Source organism: Dermacentor silvarum, chromosome 1 (assembly GCF_013339745.2).
Source record: "Dermacentor silvarum isolate Dsil-2018 chromosome 1, BIME_Dsil_1.4, whole genome shotgun sequence".
Lineage (NCBI taxonomy): Eukaryota > Metazoa > Arthropoda > Arachnida > Ixodida > Ixodidae > Dermacentor > Dermacentor silvarum.
In genome coordinates, this window is record NC_051154.1 from 26,871,140 (window position 1) to 26,891,350 (window position 20,211).

At 41.6% G+C, this 20,211-nt stretch overlaps 2 protein-coding genes across 21 annotated transcripts in view; both read left to right on the forward strand.

Moving 5' to 3' along the window:
• The window catches only part of LOC119458567 (ras-related protein Rab-24-like), a 30,127-nt gene extending 25,566 nt beyond the window's left edge, over positions 1 to 4,561 (forward strand). For 2 of the 11 annotated variants that reach the window (XR_007466422.1, XM_049665840.1), the window contains 2 exons: positions 210 to 272; positions 3,936 to 4,561. Coding sequence is in view for 9 of the 11 variants with exons in the window: in XM_049665840.1 (XP_049521797.1) it covers positions 210 to 272; positions 3,936 to 3,991 (119 nt within the window). In the remaining 2 variants the exon portion in view is untranslated. Of the gene's footprint in view, positions 1 to 209; positions 273 to 361; positions 648 to 3,935 lie in introns of those variants that run through there. The other 9 variants (XR_007466423.1, XM_049665843.1, XM_049665816.1 and 6 more) reach the window with 7 other exon arrangements.
• Positions 4,562 to 4,895: 334 nt separating this feature from the next.
• On the forward strand, positions 4,896 to 20,185 carry LOC119458626 (inositol polyphosphate-5-phosphatase A). 10 transcript variants are annotated; one of them, XR_007466394.1, is made up of 18 exons: positions 4,896 to 5,236; positions 5,973 to 6,014; positions 6,094 to 6,194; positions 7,479 to 7,566; positions 8,557 to 8,620; positions 8,710 to 8,813; positions 9,176 to 9,292; positions 9,367 to 9,422; positions 10,322 to 10,406; positions 10,920 to 11,015; positions 13,402 to 13,479; positions 15,953 to 16,026; positions 16,105 to 16,216; positions 16,624 to 16,698; positions 16,806 to 16,963; positions 17,157 to 17,266; positions 17,370 to 17,524; positions 18,979 to 19,114. XR_007466394.1 is itself a non-coding variant. In XM_037720473.2 (16 exons), the coding sequence occupies exons 1-16, from the start codon at positions 5,177 to 5,179 to the stop codon at positions 19,196 to 19,198; spliced, it is 1,530 nt and encodes a 509-aa protein (XP_037576401.1). In that variant the 5' UTR covers positions 4,897 to 5,176; the 3' UTR covers positions 19,199 to 20,185. The 10 variants fall into 10 exon arrangements, 3 of the variants coding, with proteins under 3 accessions (XP_037576401.1, XP_037576451.1, XP_037576441.1); XR_005193546.2 differs by having other exon boundaries at positions 17,448 to 17,524; XR_007466397.1 differs by lacking the exon at positions 16,806 to 16,963 and adding an exon at positions 16,769 to 16,805 and having other exon boundaries at positions 4,899 to 5,236.
• Positions 20,186 to 20,211: the final 26 nt, after the last annotated feature.

The following is a 20,211-nucleotide window of genomic DNA, read 5'->3' on the forward strand; positions in this document are numbered from 1 at the left end:
TAATCCCTAAAAACAAAGCAAGCACTTGAACTGCTATGAAATAGTTAAAACCTATGATTATATGATTGCTTTAAAGCATATATTGTTTTTCATGCAAAAGGAGGGATATAGCTAAAATAACTATTTACGACAGGCCAACACCTGCTATTAGTATTACAGGTTTGTTGTTGTACTCTTTTTTAAAACACTATGTTACACTTCTTTTGCAGCTGAACTCTTTTGTCAGATTGCTAAGGACCATATAGAGACCATGTCCACGTCAAGGAACAAACGTAAGATATTGGAAAGTGTGAATTTACCTGTCACCATGCTACACTTATTTCCTTCCCGACTGCCTGACTACTGTTGTTTTCCTTGCTAGGTGAACGTCCTGCTCATTGGTTTGATCATGCCTCCCACAGGAAATTAAAGAAATGTGGCTGCTACAACTGATAGGCAGACTCTACCTATCTGTTGCTGCTTTCACTTATGCCAGGAATTACTCTCTATCCTTTTTTTCTTTGTGTCCACCCATCGGGTTCTTTTGGGCATTCATTTTTTTCCCTGCACAATGGATATGGCATTGCGCCACTGAGTTTGAGGTCGCGGGTTCAATCTTGATCACGGTTGCCACATTCCGATAGGGGCGGAATGCAAAAACGCTTGTGTACCGTACATTGGGTGCACGTTACAGAACCCCAGGTGGTCAAAATTGATACGAAGTTCCCCACTACGACGTTCTCATAATCAAATCGTGGTTTTGGCATGTTAAACGCCAAAATTAATTAAAATTACCTAAATTTTTCCCTTGTATTGTACTTTTATTCAGTAGAAATGCTACATTGAAGGAACTGTTACCCTAAAGGCAACATAGCTGGCTGTGCACACATCAGCCACCATCGACTGATTTGACCTGTGCCATTTATAGGATTAAAATAATGGAAGATTTGACTTGTCAAAATGTATTGGCTGCTGTCAGCAACCATCCCGTTGACATGAAATGAGTGAATAATTGAATTACCCAGAACCAATTTAACAGGTGTCAAGTGTATCTTGGTTCAACACTGGATGGGTGTGGCAACAGAAATTGCCAGTGTAGTCCAAGCACAATAGAAGAACTGGAAGGATTTTTCGAGGCAAAATATCCAGATGTCAGAAATAGGGAGATGAGATGCATGGAGTGAAAAGGAAAGATAAATATTTGAATGACGTCATTTGAAAAAGAGTAAACATTACCATATATACTCGAGTAAGGGCCGCACTCGTATAAGAGCTGCACCCCAAACTGGGCAGCCAAAAATTAAAAAAAAAGAATCGAAAGCTTGTTTGCTATTGCATTTCGAGCGCATTGTTGTGAAATATTTTAAAATCACAGGCATATCTAGCGCCATGTATGACACACAGGAAACTGTGTCCACGAGTGTGCTGCCGAACTGAGCCTTAGCAGTGGTGAATGTGACCAAGTAAAACTAGTTGAACATTAAATACCTCGTGTGCATGCGTGAAAAAAAAAAAAGCGTTAGTAGAGCAATAGCATTCACTCTTTTGGTAAAAAAGAATCGCAGAGATTATGCATGGCTAGAACAATAGACTTGAAAAGGCCTACCTCTGTATAAGGGCCACCTCATCAAGATTGTGGAAAAAAAAAAAAATTGTGGCTGTTGCACGAGTGTATACTGTATTTTAAGAACCTTGGTCCAGTCATCTGAAGAATGGTCAAAGACAGATATCAAAGCCAAGGTTCAAGGAAGACTAGGGTGGTACACCTGTCTTATGGGAAGATACAGGAGCTACATTCGTAGGATTAGAGACGTTTTCAAGTGAAGAGGTGGAAAGCAAAGTGGCATTAATCTTGCTGCCAAGGGGGTGATGATGGAGTGGGTAAATGAGGGGACAAAGTGCAAGAAAAACACAGAACAATGATCCCATGTATAAGTAGTGCTGCACTATGAAAGCAGCTTAGAGTGGGGGATAACTCAGAAACAGAAGGAAAAGTTACTGCAAGGTAGTTCTGAGTTTGCAAATAATGAAGGAAAAGGTGTATATGGAAAACACTGTATGTATGAATTTCCTCTGAAATGGCATGAAACGTGAGCTAAAGAAGAGAAAAAAAAAATGGCTTGCTTTCTTACAATGTTCTTACAAAAGATGAATTTGCAGTTATGTCATTATTTTTATGGTTTGATGGTACTTCTTTTTCTTGTGTGAAATTCCTTATTTATATTCTGTTTTCTCCAGTCATTTGATTGTTAAAGTTATGGCATTATACTAAACATAGACGAAATCATTTTAGCTCATTGCTGGGTCACAGCTGGAGTACCATAGCCAAAACAAATTCATTGAGGCTCTGTAAAAAACTATGGTCCTCATTTTGTGCAAATGTAGAGTCTGTCGTGGCTTGAAAAGTATTGCTGAACTGTGTAACATTGGTGTACTGCTATGAGGACTTAATGGTCTCCTGCGACACACTTTTGACCACCATTGCACTGCAAATGGTTCTTCATGTGGTGCCAAGTTCGATCCAGGGTTAGGTAAAGCAGTTGACACATCCATACTAAAGTCAGTTAGTCTAAAAAAAGAATTAATTAAAATAAGGGCACTTCTTTTCACAGTTTGCTCGCCTATTGGTGGCCTAGGTGTTGAACTATTGAGGACAGTTCCCTTCACATGCAACACCAAGCTTTCCTTTTCTTATGACTCTGTCTCCATAGCCTGTACTCATGCTTTTTAATACATTGATTTAAGGTGCAGGCATGCCATCACCACAGGTGAATAAACTGCGAAGAGTGACATTTCTTGATCCCTGGTTACAAGCCTCTTTGTGCAAAATGGAATAAAAATGTGTTTTGTTAGTTTCCCCCCCCCCCCCCCCCCTGCACTCTTTCGTCCACATGCTTCTTCTTTTTGCTACTATTGCGATCTCTCCAGCTGTACACTGGTGCATAAAAAGAAAGGAAGGAAGGAGGAAGACACTTTTAGGGAAGTAGTTTATAAGTAGGGTCCTTAATTTTTGAGTTTTATTATTATTGTTATTGTTTAATTTAGGGGGTAAAAAATCAGGTGTTACTTTTAAAGAGGAAAACCGGAGAGAAATCAAGGTTTTTGCTGTCTGGCAAAGCTTGGGATTTCTCTGGTACGTTTCACAAAGGATAAAATCGGGCAGTAGTCTATTTTTGGACAAATGAGTTTTGTCGGGCCTTTCGTCTGTGTCTGTTGTCATCTTGTTTTACTGCTTCATGCCATAAGCTCTTACAACGAAATAATGGAATATCAACTAGCCCAATTTTGGACTAAATATAGGCCTTCTTTGGACGTAACATATAGTTGAGTAAATGACCTCTCATCGTCACAGCCACCGTTCACAATACAGAGCAACGTCAGCACCGTGTTTGCTTCCTAGAACATTACCGCTGTTTACATGTAGTAACACATGGGAAATGCGATGTGATGGGCCATTGTCGTATTCATATAAATATGGCTTAATAAGCTTTTGTTCACTCAAGGCTGGCGGGTCCTGAATGTTGCTTTTGTAACTGTTGCACTTTTCATTTCCATTCCAGAAATAAACTTGCCATTCTTGAATGATTGTTGCATCCACAGGGTTAAAGAGAAAAAAGAGAAATGTTGCTGATATGAATGTACCAATGTGATATGAAGGACCTCCCCTTACCCTCTCTCACAGGAGGGAGAGTTTGAACTATGATCCACTCACACATGTATGTCCTTTGATGTGTGTACTGTTGGTATTTTTACCCATATTTGAAGCACAACATGTCAAGATTAAGCACCACTTTTTATATTTGTTGTGGCAGTATAGCAGATACACACTGATTGCTTCATATACCATTGATTACTTTGGCATTTCCATGTTGATCAGGTGGTGGAGATGCAGGAATTGTAATTACGTTTTTTAAAACATGTTTCTGCATTTTGGCACCTTTCCTTTTCTTTTCCAGCAGGTGCCAACTTTAGGCTTGAAGAACCAGCTTCACAAGGCGGAGGATGCTGTTGAGCCGTAGTTTCCTGAAGGTCTATCAATTGTTGCAAAGAGCGGAGGTTATTCATCAAGCATTATAAACATCGCCCCCTGCGCTGATCTAGTCACAGTGGGCTCTGCAAAGACCATTTATGTCCTTACTCATCCCTCACGTGACTTTTTGGAGTGCCTTGATCAAATGTAGGTGTTGTTTAAGAAGTATTGCAAGAATCTTCTCCATGTTTAGATTGTGCTGTGAGTGTTTTGTGAAATAGCATATCTCTGCTATGTAGTTGATTTTGCATACAAAGATATACCTTTATATTGTGACATTATTTGCTAATAAGCCAATAGAATTTGTAAGGTGGTATAGTAAGCAGGATTAAACTTTCGGATGTGGGAATATTTGGGATAGTGTGCATTGTTGCAGTATTTGTAGGAATGACCAAAAGTTCAAGCGCAGTAATTTTATTTTGAGCGTATGCATTTGGCTCACTATGATGTGTAGCAGTGTACGTGCATGGAAGTGCGTTTTTAACGTTCTGTACAATTTATGTATCTGTTCTTGTGAAATGGCGCAATAAATTGCACATTATTTTGTCCGAATTGTGCTCCTTACTGGGCGTTCACGTATTGGCTGGCGGAGAGAATTCGCCACAAACAAGTGACGCGAGCAGTGCTCGCGCCAGCTGAGTATATAGCCCGGGTACAGCGCACTGTCAGCGAGCGGCAAGGAATGTGTGCGAGTCTGAGCAATGCCTGGTCTGAGCCGCTGCGGCTTTAACGCGCGGCGAGGCCGCGGCGCTTCATCCCCGCTTTGCATGATTGCAGTCTTTCGTGAGCTTATGCCCAATACATAATTTCCTGCTTTTCTCTTTTATTTAAAGGCTTGGTCCGGTGAAAAAAAAAGTAAAAGTAAAAAAAAAAAGGTAGGTAGAGCCGGTGTTTAATGCACTCTGTTTACAGCGCGATTTTGGCACAAGCCACCATAGCGTAGCGAAAGCAGACGCAGGCGCATAGTTGCCCAAACAGTCGTTGACGTCAGGAGCGGTGGGCGGGCTTGATTGTGCGCTTCCGCTAGGAAGAGGACTGTGATCATGGACGAATTCGCTCTGGGCTGATCGGCAGGCTCAACATGGGAGCTTCTGGGGGCCTCCCGTAAGCGCACCTTATTTTCCTCTGTCCACACGGCCATACCAGGAAAGGTGAACAAGGACAGTAATGGGCGAGCACATACCGGTGCTTCTAGTCACGGCCAACGTAGGATCCATCTTTGAAGAGGTAAGGAAGGCCTGCGTGCATTTTTCCAGCTTCTAGAGCTCCGTGAAAGAGCAGCAGGGAAAAAAAAAAGAGAATCGTTCTTGCTGATAATTTTTTTGATATTACTAAAGTGCGGAATAGTGCGTGCTTGCTGTTTCCGTAACGCTATTACGGGCGTCGTACTGCCGTAATGTGTACCCGTACGAGTTGCACGGATTCACGCAACCGATCGAACTGCCGCTAGTGCAGCTGCAACAGCCTCTGCACTAAACGTATTAGCGGGTGGACGAGGGGACCATGTCCACCTGCGCGAAAACACGCTCGTCGAAAATGCGGGCAATTAAGCCAGTCCTTGCACTGTTCGACGTCGGTTGTCGGTGGGACGCCTGATCTCCCGCAGAGCAGCACAAATAAATATATGCGACTCACTCATGCTTGCATCGTCGGAGAGCGTAGCACCCCGCCCCAGATCGCGAGATAAAAATACACTGTTGATAGCACGCATTGTTATGGTCGTCAGATTGGAGAAGCCCGCAACCGGTGATATTGGTTGTAGCTGCTCGTGTACCAATTGTTTACTGACTTGCTGGTAGCTTAAACACACACTGCTGTTTCCTAGCATTTCGCTGCATGTGGTAATGGTCGCTAGAAACTTTGTCTTTCCGGTGCATGGCCAAACATCACAGCGGTATAGAGCTAAAACATACCATTTCTTGCACCTGTGCCCTCTCTGATTGCTTTTCACATCCATTCGCAGCCTCGAACACTTTTGCCGGGATGGATAGGCGAGTTCCTTCGGGTAGGTAATGTACTGTATAGTTATGATGTCAAGTGACGTTTTTGAATGCAAACAGTGGCCCTTGCTAAATGATATGCAGACGGTGAAGCAGTATCAGCCCAGTTTTTTGGCTCTACATTGTCAAGAAGTAGGTGGGAAAAACTACGAAAGAACCATGCCCCACGTTTCCGACTTCATCAGGTGAGAGGTGTACCACAGTAAATGCACTGCAAAATTTTAATGCCTCTGCTCTGGTCTACTGGGAGGTCTTAATGTCTAAAAGCTTGTAAGCACGTTAGCTGTTTCTCAATAAGGTTAGCAGTGCAGTCTTCCCAATACTGCTCTGAAAGACATGTATTGCAAAAGCAAACCAGGGCTCATGTTGAGGATATCAAAAGCAAATTGACTGTTCTGGCTTTTGTCAGCATTAATTGTTTAGAGCAGCCAGGAATGGAGGCCTCAAGAGAACAACAAATCTCTAGACTTGAGTATATACAAACTTGATCGCATGCAAATCAAATTATTTACAAACTAAAGACTGTTTCAGTTTTGCATATAATTTAAGGTTTGTTTTCACCGTTTTTATGGCAATGTATGACATCTCTCTCCTTGCTGTCAAAAATGTGAACAATTCCAGCGCGCAGTTCCTTGCTCTCCCTTTTGGCGTTGCTGTGTCATGCATTTAGAAATGGAAAAGGAATGCAAAAGACCAGTACAATATGACTAGTATTGAAAAAATGCAGTGGATATGTGCGCATGCAATACTGTTCTTGCAAAAACTAAGAAATCTCAAAGCATCTGACACCAGTGCATGCAACACTCCACAAATTCAGTTATCATTTACTCGTCTAATCTGTAAACATATTTAAGCACCTCAATCTTTTTCATGTAGATTTTATTTGTACAGTGGGTATCAGTATGTATGAATGGACTGTACAAATACATCATGCTTTTCATGATTTTTTCTTCGGCCAGAATTCTAAGATTATGCTTTATGCTATATTATTACATTGCATATTATCTGCTTTTGTGTCTGTTTTTCTTGAATTTTATAATCACATATACCTTACTCAACAGCAACACCAGCTCCATTCTATATTTGTTTTCTTAAAGAAATCACTCTTTATCTCTCAGTATTCCTGAAGCTGTTGAAATTCAATTCACAGAAAAATGAGAAAGTAGAAAAAATGAATAAGTATTGTTGAAGTTATATTACTGGGGGACCTTTGTCCTGGAACCCAGTCGTAGAAATGGTTTTGGATGGAATATGATGTGTTTTTAATGATATTAGCACAAGCGTGTTAGTTTTAGGGTATGAATCTTGCCTGTAGAAACAGGCTTTCTATTTTCCGCATAAGGCTTCGTCAAGGCACTGCTTTCACTGCTTCAAAATCAAGAAATATGCTTATATTCTATTCTGTTGAAAAATTATGTGCTGGCAAGACTGTAAATTTTCAGCCTGAAATTGGTATGTTCTGTACACAGAACTCTCATGGGCAGCGAGGAGCTCTCAAGTTACACAGCAGTCCAAGTGTTCTTGGATGAGGACTTCTCCTGTGTAGAAAAATTTACGGTGAGTTTCTTGCTGGAGAATAGTGCATTTGGAGCAGGGCTTGTAAGCCAGGCATGTCAATGTTGAACTGAATCTGATGTCAAATTTTTCAGTGCTCTGGGAATGGAGTCTGTAGTATTCATCAGTGTATGCTCGTTCTGCACTGTATGTGTGTTCAGTGTACACAAAGTTTAGCTTTTGATTTGAAAACGCTACACTTCTAGAATGTAGACCTAAACCCCCAAGAGAGAATGGTAAATTTAGCCAATTTTCGGTACAATAAGCAAGTTCAAATGAGCTGGCATAGTAAGAATCATCCATTATTGAAAACTTTCTGAAAAATGTCCCATTCGGCAGATTAATATATTTGCTAGAAGAATATACCGTTTAGTTGTGTTGATGCTCATTTTTTGGGGTTTACGAAATGGGCACCAACATGGAGAAAGGTGCAAGGAACCAAGAGAATGGTAGAAAAAGTACAATAAAGAAAAAAAAAATGGAATTCAGAAAAAAATAATTTACATTTTTTGATAATGTAGATAAGTGCCATGCAGCAAGGAAATCTGAAATATTTTATTAAGGTAATAACAAATTGCATTAAATACATGTTGAGAATGAATGAGCTTCAGGTTGGAGCGGTGTAGCATATGATAAGTAGCTGTGAAGTGGCATTGTTTCTCGTGACAAATTTTGTTTGGCAGCAGAAGTGCTGTGTGTCCACGTTACGTAGGAGTTGTGCATTGCCGTTGTTTCAGTGGTACAGTTCCTGAAGCGCTCTCTCAAGTGCACTGTTGTGCTGTTTTTGAAGGTGAACCATAAACAATTTTTCACCAGTACGTAATTTTTGCAGTCGATCTTTTGCTGTCTGTGGAGGATTAGTTGTGCTGAAACTTCGACTGTATGCCACACTTTGTTCATTGACACTGTGCCTTTCCATCGCACAAAATTTAATGCAGTGATATGTTATTGCAATCCACCCATGACATACTGGATTGTATCTTTTTGGTATAGGCCCTGGGCAACTTGTACTTTGTCCATCAGTCATTGAAAAACCCCCAGATCTGGGATTTTCAAGGTGAGCCATCTGCTAAGCCTAGAAGATTGTTATCTTGGCTTTTCATTCTGTACATGACTCTTATTTTTCTGCTCTCACTGCATCATCAGAGTGCTGCTTTCGACCAGTCATGACAAAGGAGATTCATTCTGGAAACATAGAGAAGGTGTTCACCAAAGAAAAGGTTAAGTTTCCCCAGGAACTTTTTCCAGAGGTAAGTCTTTCATATAGCTTTATAGCTGCATCACCTTGAAATTATATTATTGTTAAGCTGTTTATTTATCATCTCCTGAGCCTTTATTTTTGTTTTGTGTCATAGCTGATTAATGCAGCATTGAACATGCTAGCATTTCGAATAGTTTAAGTAAACAATTAAATTATTAAAAAGACTGCATGTCTTTTGTTACGATAATATTCAAATTAATTGCTCGATGAGTTCCTTATGTTACTATTGTAAATCACAGTGCAGTATTACTAAAGACGTCCAGTGAAGGGAAGAACATTTTTATTGTGAGCAGTACCTTCATTTCTTTCTTAGGGTGGCAGAACCTTTTTTTTCCCTTTTTCTTTTTGCAGTGCAAGTGGTCAAGAAAAGGCTTTATGCGAACGAGGTGGAGCTTGCAAGGCACAATATTTGACCTAATCAATATCCATCTTTTTCATGATGAATCAAACTTCATAGCCATGGAATGTGTGAGTTTAGAGCATATATGTCTGCTATTGAAGCTTTACATGAAATTGAAAATGTTTTTCTTCTTTTATTTTAGTTCCCGTCTTCTTACACAAAAAATAGACAAGGAGCACTTGACTACACTCTGAACAGGTAGAGCATATCTCATATTTGATTGCGTTGGGTTGCTATAGAATTGAACAAAAATCAAGTTTTATGGCTTCACTAGTATATTGCAAAACACTAAAATCTAGTTGTCACTGTAGAGCAGAAACCTGTTTTATTAAACAATGCTGTTTTTAGGCATGTTGGTTTTGAGATTTTAAAAACATTGCTCTGCACGGGGACACATACAAAGAAAGAAGATAAAAACACTGTGATGTGTGTGTGTGCTTGCCCCCTCTTTCTTTTGTCCTCATCTGAGGCGGTGCAGTTTACCCCCATGGCTAGTTTTTTCTACAACTGTCCATAATGGCAGCTGGTGCAGTGCCTTTGTTACAATCTACTAAAAGTCTCTAGGGATATGGCCACCCCGCTTTACCTGAATAACACAAGAATGCAGCCAGCCAAAAGGTGAAAAAAAAAAAAAAAAAGCAGCAGTAGCATTGTTAAATCTGCAGTAACTTCATAAAACATGGACATGTAAGAAAGGAAGCTTGCATGATGAAACGTGGGGCTGCTAACATGCAGTGTGAACTAACCAAAGAACCCCATTTGGCTTTCTAGCCTTTTGTACCACTCAGGCGCAATCTCTGATGGCTCACTTGCTTTTTAAAGCTGTACTCTTATTCATGGCTTCATTGGAAAACTGCACAATTAAACAGCCAAGTTCCTGGAGTCTCTGTATGTGAAGGCTGCTTTTGCAAATGTGTGTTACCATTGCATGTATTCAGGAAACATGCCGTGGATTAGCCTTATGACCGTTCTTGGTTATTTTCAATTTTTCATCGAAAATAAGGAAAAGAACTTAGCCTAACAGTAATGCCATGTCATGCTGATCTGGTCATTGCTTGCATATTCATTAGACTGAAGATAAGTGTGTTTCTTTCAAGGATCCAGAATGACAAGTATGAAAATGTTCCATTTTTCATCTTTGGAGACTTCAATTTTAGACTTGACACGCAGGCCGTTATAGAGGTGATGTACTTCCCTCACATTTTATTTCTCTTTATTTTCCTCATTCTTATTGCAGTGTCTGCTGCTTTTTATGACCCTGAAAGTTGCATTCACTTTTTTTTTTATTCATGTACCCTAAAGGCCCTTTTACAGGCATTACATAGGGGGTTGAGAAAAACAACAACAAATAATGAACATTTTACATAGCACAGCAATAAAAGGAAGAAATTCTACACGGAATGCAAGATACATGATCACAAATACTACAAGATTGAGATATACAAATACAAGATTGAAATACACAAATACAGGTTTGAATTAGAAGCTAAACATATAGGTCGTGGAAAGGCTTTTTATTTATCAGTATGCATCCAGCACTTCAGTTTACTAACAAAAGCATCGTGATTGGTCTCGGAAGCGATTACTTAACTTAATACTTTTTCTTAATACTTAATACTTTTTCTAGCTAGCATGTTTTTCCTTCGAAAAAAACATGCAAACTACTTCTTCTGAATTGATGTATTGTTCTTGCAGAAAGTTACAGATAAGGCACCTCCAGTTCAAGTGAAAAGTGCCAAAAATGGAGATGTCACAAAAGTTCTCTTCAGGGATCCTAAAGATGAAAATAAGGTGGGATTGTTGTGACACGTGTTGCCTTATCTGCCTGCTTCAACAAATAGCTGCATTGTGATTCTGGGTCTGTTGGTTGGATATTATACCAGAAGCACATTTTAAAGGTGCCATGACATGGTTGCAAAATCAGTCACTATGAGCTTGAAACTCTTCCCACCAGTAGTTGAGATGCTGCCATGTTAAGATGCAGCACATAATACTACAAACCACAGTCTACGGACATGTCGTTTTCAATAAACAGGCTACCTGGCTACAGTATATTACTCACTTAATACAGGGATCACAATTCAGAATCGTTGCTGAGCAGGTTCCCAGAAGCTACTAGGAGTGCTCAAGTTATGTGTTAAGTAAATATGGGATCAATGCTGACATGTATGATCGGCTAAGTTGGTAGTAGATATTATTGCTAAAATGTGCTTTTTTTTTCCCCTCTCTCTCCTTGTTGATCTACGTAGATTAACACCAGTGTAGCTGACTAGTAGAAGTAGTCGCAGTTTGACCAGTTTTTGTGCTGATGATTCCCACAAAAAAGAAAAAAATTAGTTATTTGCATTGATGATACAAATTTTGTGTCAGCCAGATCTGTTCTCACCACGACGCAACCTAAATGCCTTGATGCCACTTGACATATTCAAGACTGATACCACTTTGAACTTATGTCATATTGTTGCCACACTAGTTTAACCATTATGACAGCTTTTTGCAAGTGCATCCTCATTTCTGCATGTTTTCACATGCCTGTGCATGATATGCACCTGCAGTATACTATTTATTATATGTTTAACAAATATGTCTTATGCCCAGTAACGAGATGGGATGTTTTCACTCATCTTGAAAGGATCCAGTAGTGCTTCTTGCATTCAAAGAAATAGATATTGCTGTCACAAGAGATATTGCTGTCACAATACGACAATGAAACAGCCCTAAATGGCTGACACCAGTGAGACAGTCTGCATATTGTTGCCGGAGCAAAAACTTCTCACCAGCAAGAAATTGGCCCGGGTACTGCACTTATATCTATTCCACTTGGGCTCTGAATTATTGGAAATTAGTTTCCAGTGTTAAAACATACAAACTTAAGCACTCATAAGCCAACTGCATATAGATTTCTGTTGTAAGAAATGCGGCCTTGTGTGTCAATGCATCAAGTTTTATGCTAGTGCAACAGTTCTGACCATAGAATAAGTGATCTCAGTGGATATAAGAGCCCTTGAAGTTAAGTTATAGTAATGATGACTTGAAATAAGCCATATTTTACATTGCAGGGAGTACAGAAATGTCACAAAATGTCAATGCTGTGCAGTGTCACTAGCTGGTCTGTCATACTGTTGAACCATTATGTAATAATCACAAATATAATGCAGTAAATCTCAAATTTGGTTCGCCATCCTTTATTTGAATGAGTATTGTACTGTTATAACAAAACCGAAAATGCAAGATATGAAACGTTATTGGTAACAGTGAAGCAAGCATTACTTTTCTTGAAGCTCAAAATACGTACCTCTGGTAGTAAGAATGTAAAATACTTAGCCAGTTCAACTTGAAATAGCATATTTTGGACATGTGTGCGTATTTTGGTGAACAGCTTGGCTTCGCTCGATTGCAGTTAGCAAGCCAATTCACACGAATTGCATAGTTGCAGGTTGCATAAAAATTAACGACGGGGCAAAGCACATTTGCGTTTTAGCACTGTTCACGTGTCACGTATCGGCATGCCGCCATGCCATGCTGATATTTGGCAGCACATTTGCGCTCCACCAGAATTGCCTGGGGACTCTCTGCTGCCCCATTGGAGGCATCATGCTTGCTCTTTTCTCTCTTTTCTTCCTATACCTAATTGCGGATTTTTTACCGCTCATATAAGATTTTATGCTTATGACGAATATATGAAATATAACGAAGATATTTCATGTCAGATGAAGTTTTGTTATAATGAGCGGTACTGTTATTGAATCCAGTTCTTTGAGTGACATGATGCCAAGCAGATGAGGGGTTTTTCTGGTATTAACAAGCTGTCTCATTTTAAGCGAAGAATAGTTTGCATGTAATGTGAAGCAGAGCTTCTAGCAGTGACCCCTTCAATACAGCTTGGTAAGCAAACCTCAACAGCCATTGCAGCAGGTGAAGCATGGAATAGGTCATGGTTTACTTCAGTGACAGGAAATATGCAATGAGTTACCAGGCTACCAAGGCATCACAAGTAAATGAAAAAATTCAGTTTAAAACTGTCTAACCTGTGAAATTGACTCAACTTATGATAAATGAAGAAGCAGTGAGACTAAGAGTGTCTGTTTGAAAATATGGTGTCATGGATGGTAAAGGGAAAGTTCACACTACGTGCAGTGTCGCTTTCTTGGGTAGTAAATTGGCTGGTGCATTGCAGGTCGTGCTTACAGTGGAAAGAAAAGTATTCTCTCTTCAAGACCATGAGGAGGCTTTCTACCGAAATGATGGAAAATGGGTGTGTGCTTATTCTCATATGTGTTTTGTGTCTGGTTAATTTTACAAAAAGCAGCTTAAAGTTGCACATGGTTAGAAAGTGTAAGCTTGCCGTAGCATTTCATATGCTTATTTGTTGTGTACCATGAGCATAAATTGTAACATGAACAGGAAAAAAGTGGTCAGAATTCCTGTTACACGTCAGTACATGGAAGTATGTGTAATCGCTCAGTAGCCGGTTTCTAAGCATGGAGTAGTCACAAGTATACTTTTTTGGAGCCCTAATTAAGCCACTGTTACAAAAGCAGGTGAACCTGGAAACGAAACAATGCATTAAAGTCATTTCCAACTTGTTCGCGTTTGAATCTATGCTGATAGTGCACCTTGCTTTTGCCTTCACATTTCTTTTGGTGAAGTGCTCTGAAAGTGAAAACATCAATAACCCTTCCAAGGTGGTTTAGGTGAAGTATTAGAGTTGTAAGCAATAGGCATGCTTTAGCGCAGGGGTTCTCAAGTACAGTCATCCCACGGAACCCTGCTAAGCTCCATAAAGTGCCAAGGACCCCCCCCCCCCCCCCCCCCCTTGAATTAACCGAATGTCGAGTTATCGAGGGTATCAAGAAAACAATAAACAAATACTTCACTACGTCTTCGCGCTTCTATTTACTCAATGAATCGTCAAATCTTGTTTCTATTTAGCACAATACCAGTGCGGAAGCTGAACTTCTCTTCATATCATGACAGATTAGCGCTAGCAGCGGCGAAGGCCTCGCGACATCCTTCGCGGCGCGCGTTTTCATCTGAGACGCGCATTGCACACCAACGGGCGCACATCTCGATTATTTTTTCGCCACTCAGCTGCTCGCCAACAAATTGTCCGTCCATCGCGATGTAGCTGGTGCTTTTTATCTTCGACAGCTTTGCACTGAATCAAAGCGAAACAACCGCGGCCGCTATCGACGATCATGGACGGCGACATTACGGTTAAGAAGGCAGGCGGCTGACGCACGCACAAAGTCAAAACGAAACTACCGTTCACTGCAAGAAGTGCGGACGAAACTGCGGCCGGTCGCTATCGACGCTGCCATGGGAGGCGACTGCGCAGTTGTGAAGGCACGCAGCCGACGCGCGCATCGAGTGAAAACGAAACTGCTATTTGCCGCAACCGCGGCGGACGAAACTGCGGTGGTTATCGACGCGATTAGAGATAGCGACTACGCACTTCGCCGCCAACGCGGTGTTGTGCGCGGCGATAAACGCAAGAATAAAGGCTTTAAATGTTAGGCACGAAGCGCTTCGGCGTTGCTGTCAGTCACGTGCCGCTTACGATCGCCGCTGAGGACCACGGCGATGCGGACTACGCCGATTCGTTTCGGTTGGACGCTACGCCGTTCTTGTTCTTCTGCGGCGCGCATTTGCGGCGCTCCGCGCATTTTTTTTTTTTTTTCCTCCAACGTATACGTCAGTGCGCACACTATCGGCACCGACCCTATCTACAATTAGGAGAAACGCGCATGGTGGTAAGCTACGGCCTCCGAGATTCAAGTGTGAAAGCTTAGGCGCGCTGCCCGTTCTCAGAGGTTGGGTGGCTAAAAGCTGCTTGCGTATTTATTGCGCAGTTCGCGCGTTGCTGTTACGCACTGTGATGTGCTTTTTGACACTCGGGCATAGGGATTGGAGGTTCTTTCGATCAAGCGCACCTCGTGTTCGCCGTTTTAGACACTTGTCGAGAGCGGGACCAGGAAAAATTTATCAGTGGCTCGCGGAACCCCGAGCAGGGGCCTGCGGAACCCGTAGGTTCCGCGGAACCCACTTTGAGAACCCATGCAAGTTTAGCGTATGAGGGTTTTAAAACATATTCTGAAGTAAATGAATGAAGTTGCCCTATTTTTACATTGATACAAAACACTGTGAGCAAATTAAGGGCATGCTCAGTCAGTGCAAAAGTAGTTTTTGCTTTCATTTTTGTAAGACAAGCCAAAAATAAGTGTACATGCAAACATTATCTCTGACAAGGGTGGCGATGTGGGCTTGTTGGTACATCTTGTCGAAAGGTGGTTGAGCGAAGGGAAACATGAAAAAAAAAAAAAAAAAGGCACATCAGACACACAGTGGCGTCCCATGTGCCTTCTCTTGTCCTCTTGTATCCCTGCGGTCAACCACCTTTAGTCATTATCTCTGAATCAATAAAAATTTTATGTGACTAGCTGTATTGATAAATCCATAGCTGCAGCACCAATTTTGCCCTGCAAATTGCTAGGTTGACAAATGAATGCAGTGCATTTTCCTTACTACTTCCACATGACTTCTCATTGGGGAGGCATGCTGGAGCATGTGTGTGATGTGCAAGAACATCATTTAAAAAACTGCAAAGCAATACTATTTACTAGTAAAGAAAGTAAAACATTTGTTAGTTCAAAAGTTTTATTTAGTTGAAGTTTGATAAAAAGATTACCACAATGCGTGAGGTCTTTGCCTTCTCTTTGTTTTCACAGCTCCAAGAGCATGACAAAGAACCGAGCCTGTTCCAGGACCGTCTTTTTGAATTCGACATTGCCTTCCCACCAAGGTGAGTCACATGTGGCGCTTGGATGTAGCTGTACCTTGAATTGTGTGTTATGAGCATGCCTTGAATGGTTTTTTGCAGCTATCCATTCAAAGAGGAGTCCTCGGGTCCCCGCAGTTACATGCGGACACGCTGTCCTGCCTGGTGTGACCGCATTTTGCTCAGCAAGTCGGCCAAGACCCTGGTGTACACGGTGAGAATTCTGTTTCTGATTTCTTTATTGGTTTGCACTTTATCATTTTTGGTGCATAGTAACCACTGTCCTTAAGAGTTTATAGGCTTGCTATAAAATTGCGTGCATTAATGTTTTCGTAAGCACTGTTTTGTGACATACATAGTTGAGTATGTCATTGGCATTGAATAGAAAATAACATATGGGGAATACGTTAGTTTCTGTTCAATGCCATTTCTGACTGCCTGTCTTTTCATACCTGCGCACATCCACATTGACTTCGTTTATACAAAATTGTGTTCGTATTATTTTTGCCAAGTTTCTGACAAGTATGGCTTTGTGCTTCATACTCATTCAGATGAGGTAAGGGAAGTTCCCTGAATTCCCAGTGGGGCGCTAACAGAGCAACCTTGTTTCCTGTGGTGCAGGGCCCTGACGAAGGTGGAAAGGCATCTGTGGTGTATCACATAATGGGGCCGAATGTGTGCATGGGAGACCACAAGGTAAGCGGCGGCTGCCGCTGGAGGAGCAGCCGGCCCACTGCAGTGGCGATCGTCTTCTCTTGTGTTGCAGCCTGTGGTGCTGTGGTTCCGCATGGTCCCTGCTGCAGGTACGTGCCCCCCGGGCTGTGTTGCTAAAGGCGAGGCCTCGCGCAAGAGTGCCAGCCCGCACCGGTCCTCGAGGTTGCTTAGGGGCTGCCCAGCTGGGTGCCGCCTCCTGTGACCACTTCCCACATGTGCATGGCTCCCCCATTCTGTTGTGCATGGTGTAAGTGGATGCCCCCATTTTTTGTCGCTGGCTGCCAGCTACTGCATGCTGACGGGGGGATTCTCCTTTGTTTGTAAGGCCCTGCTCTTTTCCATTTGTGTATTCAAACAGTGGTTTTGTTGAGCCTGTCTTGAGTTCAGCACCACTCCGTAACTGCAAAAAGCCTGACTACTTTGTTTTTTTTCTTTTACAGCATTATGTTTGCTTTAAACGTGGTAGTTGGAGTTTTTCATCGTGTCTAGGTGCATGAGGCCTCTAGTCAACAACCCAGTCAGAACAGGTTTGACATGCCCTTTTGTTTTGGTGAGTTTATTTCTACTCCCTTTGTTGTATTCTAAAATCTGGTTGAGTTGGTGTGGTTTTGCTTGCCAAGGCTAAGCTCATAGTTGTGTTGCTTCTCTTCTAGAGGATTTATACTTGATTCAACTCACTGCCATTAGTAGATTATGGTAATGGCTTACTGTCTTGTTGGGATTCTGCACAGACTACAGCCATTGAGGTGACCTGCAGCATATGCTTAGGCATGCTTTGTCATGAAGATGTGCTTGGGATCACAGCATTGTGAGTTGTCTTGAAGAAAGATGTGATCTTGCAATGGAGTTTTACATTGGCATTGTATGGTGCTGAATTATGTTAACCACAGCACAGAGAATTATCTGAAGGATTATGTATAATACCATTAAGAAAGATTTTGACACAAGCGTCCTAATTTTATAACATTATCATTTTACCCTCCTTACAAGGAAGTGCTACATTTGACAAGTTAGCACTACCTTAAAAAAATAGACCCCTGTGTGCTGAGGTGTCTGGTATGCCTACGACTATGGTTAAGTGGTGTTTTATGTACCATTGGCGATCCACTTCTGCATTACTGCTGCCAAGTCATAGCTCTGCAGGGTTTTTATAGCTCCAACAATGGGCAGTCGACTCTCCTCTCATTGTTGCTATTTTTTGGGGGTCTCACATCCAGTATTTCACAGCTATAGATACCTTGATCAGAATGGCTTTTTTTCTTCTTACCTTCACATATTATAATTGTATTTTACAGTGTCCGCTGTTAAGAGCGCATTCATGTGTCTTGCGTGTGCATGTGATTTTCAATTATTGCTGCAGGCAGACATGAAAACATATTGATCTGAAAATTTCCAGGAACAGTGTATACCTTGTCAAGATACTACTGGTGAGAGCCCTAAAGAATGTGTGGTAAAATCCTAAAGACCCATAATTAATTACCAAAGTTGCAATAAACAATGGTAGCTGGAGCCTACAAGCTATTTTCAAAAAGATTGCTTCAGGCAGAGGAAAAGATGTATCACGGTGAAACTTCCCAGGTACCATGTAGACTGAAAATACATTTTCTCCTAAAAGGCAGCATACAAAAAGGTGTAAAAAATGATGACGCCTGCCTACCTTTATCTTTTTATGTGTGCTCTTAGTTTGCAGATGTGTCGTTTAGCAAATACATTGTAACCTTGTTACAACGAAGTCACATATGCCACGAAAATACCTTCATTATATCTGATATGTGTTGTAAGCATATATTCCTTAAATGCTAATATTGACAGGGAGCACTTTCGATACTTCGTTATATGCAATGCTTCATTAGATCCAGGATCACTATTAGAAGTTTGGCTGTACTAACTAGGCCAAGAAGCAGTTTCATAAACCATGTAGTAGGTCTTTTGTAGGTACTCGTGAAAGCTTAGAGCTTTGTGTGGTAAAATCCCTAAGCTCGTAATAAATTAAGAAAGTTTACTGAACCTTGGTTGAGCGAATGGGTGCTGCAGCAGCTAGCCTTTGAGCACAAGTTATAGGTGTGGCCGTCTATTTGTTGCAGTAAAGCTCTTGTTTGGGCTAGTTGGTGCATTCTAAAACACACAACAGGGCAGCGGACACGGACAGAAGAGGTCCTGTGTACGTATCTTTCTTCGTCCGTGTTTTTGTGCGCTGCCTCGTTGTGCGATTCTCTGCGGTGGCCGTATATTTCCTCACATGCACCTCTTTCCTTGTGGCAGAGCCGTGTCAGAAGCCGGCCCTGGAGGAAGCAGCCACCCGTTACATCCAGGTCAAGGTTCCAGGCTCACCTGTGCGCATCTTCCGAGAAACCACCGTGTGAACTTGCCACTCGATAGCATAATGCCCTCACCTTTTGTTAGTGCATCTGTGACATGGCTGCAACGCCAACACTGTGTAAAGACTCTGTGCAAGGTGCTGTCGAGCTGGGATTTTGTTTGAGCCATTTTAAGTTGAGATCTGACGTAGCATGTGCCAGTCCGCTAATTCGTAACCCCAGCACTGTAGCATTGAAAGTGGTAGTAATGCTACGCATTTTATACCAGTTTTAGTGCCACACTTTGATGTGGGGTAGTTGGTTCTTTATTTTAATTCTTGACGTGCACCCTTAATTACAAAAATACACTGACATGTACACACATGAATTTATATATACATAATATATGTCTAATGCCACCTTGCATCTGCACATCTGCTTTTGTTCACTCGTGCTCCACACAAATTGCTAGCAATTAAGCTGGCACTTTTCTTAAAATTAAGAACAGGCACAATATCAGTGGGGCAGACATTACGTGCACTTAAATGGTTATGACAAGGAAAGTGATGTCTGGCAGGGTGTGTCAAAGCATGCCATTTTTCTGCAGAATTTTTCACCATCGTGGAGACTACATCGTTTCTCCCCTCCCGCCCCCACTTTTTTTTTCTGCACAGGAGTATACAAAGTCATTCTACAAGCTCTCGAAGTATCATTTATTGTAGGAAGGCTGCTATTCAAGCCTCTCCCTCAGGGCCCTTTGAGATTATGCGTGTATTATCACCAATTTCCACTTCACACTTATTTACTATTTATGATCCATTTGTTGTGCCAAAATTGTTTTGTGTGCATGTGACCTTGTGTTGTGCAATGTTTGTATGGTTGATCCACTTGTGCTACACCCCATTGCAGGTGATATTCTCGTTATTTAATGCGGTGACGTGCGTTGGGCGTTGCGACTGCCGGTCGCCGCGTCGCACAAAGTGTTACACAGTGCAGTGTTCCGTCCAGTGGTCTGAGGGCCGCGCCGTGATGCTGTACGATCGTCACAAAGTCAAGTTATGTTTTTAGCGTTGTTGCATATGTGCACATTTTTCGGTAGTCTCTAAGCATCGGCTTCTTGGACGTCACCTGCCATCTTCGATCCGATCGCAATAAATGGTGCAAACCCTTTTTTATGTGTGAGCTGTTTTCTTTTCTT

Bases quoted from the DNA above. Each gene is read 5' to 3' on its own strand.
- LOC119458626 (XM_037720473.2), top strand. From the start codon at position 5,177: ATGGGCGAGCACATACCGGTGCTTCTAGTCACGGCCAACGTAGGATCC. The intron at 11,016-13,401 runs GTGGGATTGTTG...GGTGCATTGCAG, and splicing joins ATCCTAAAGATGAAAATAAG to GTCGTGCTTACAGTGGAAAG. The intron at 16,217-16,623 runs GTGAGAATTCTG...CCTGTGGTGCAG, and splicing joins CCAAGACCCTGGTGTACACG to GGCCCTGACGAAGGTGGAAA.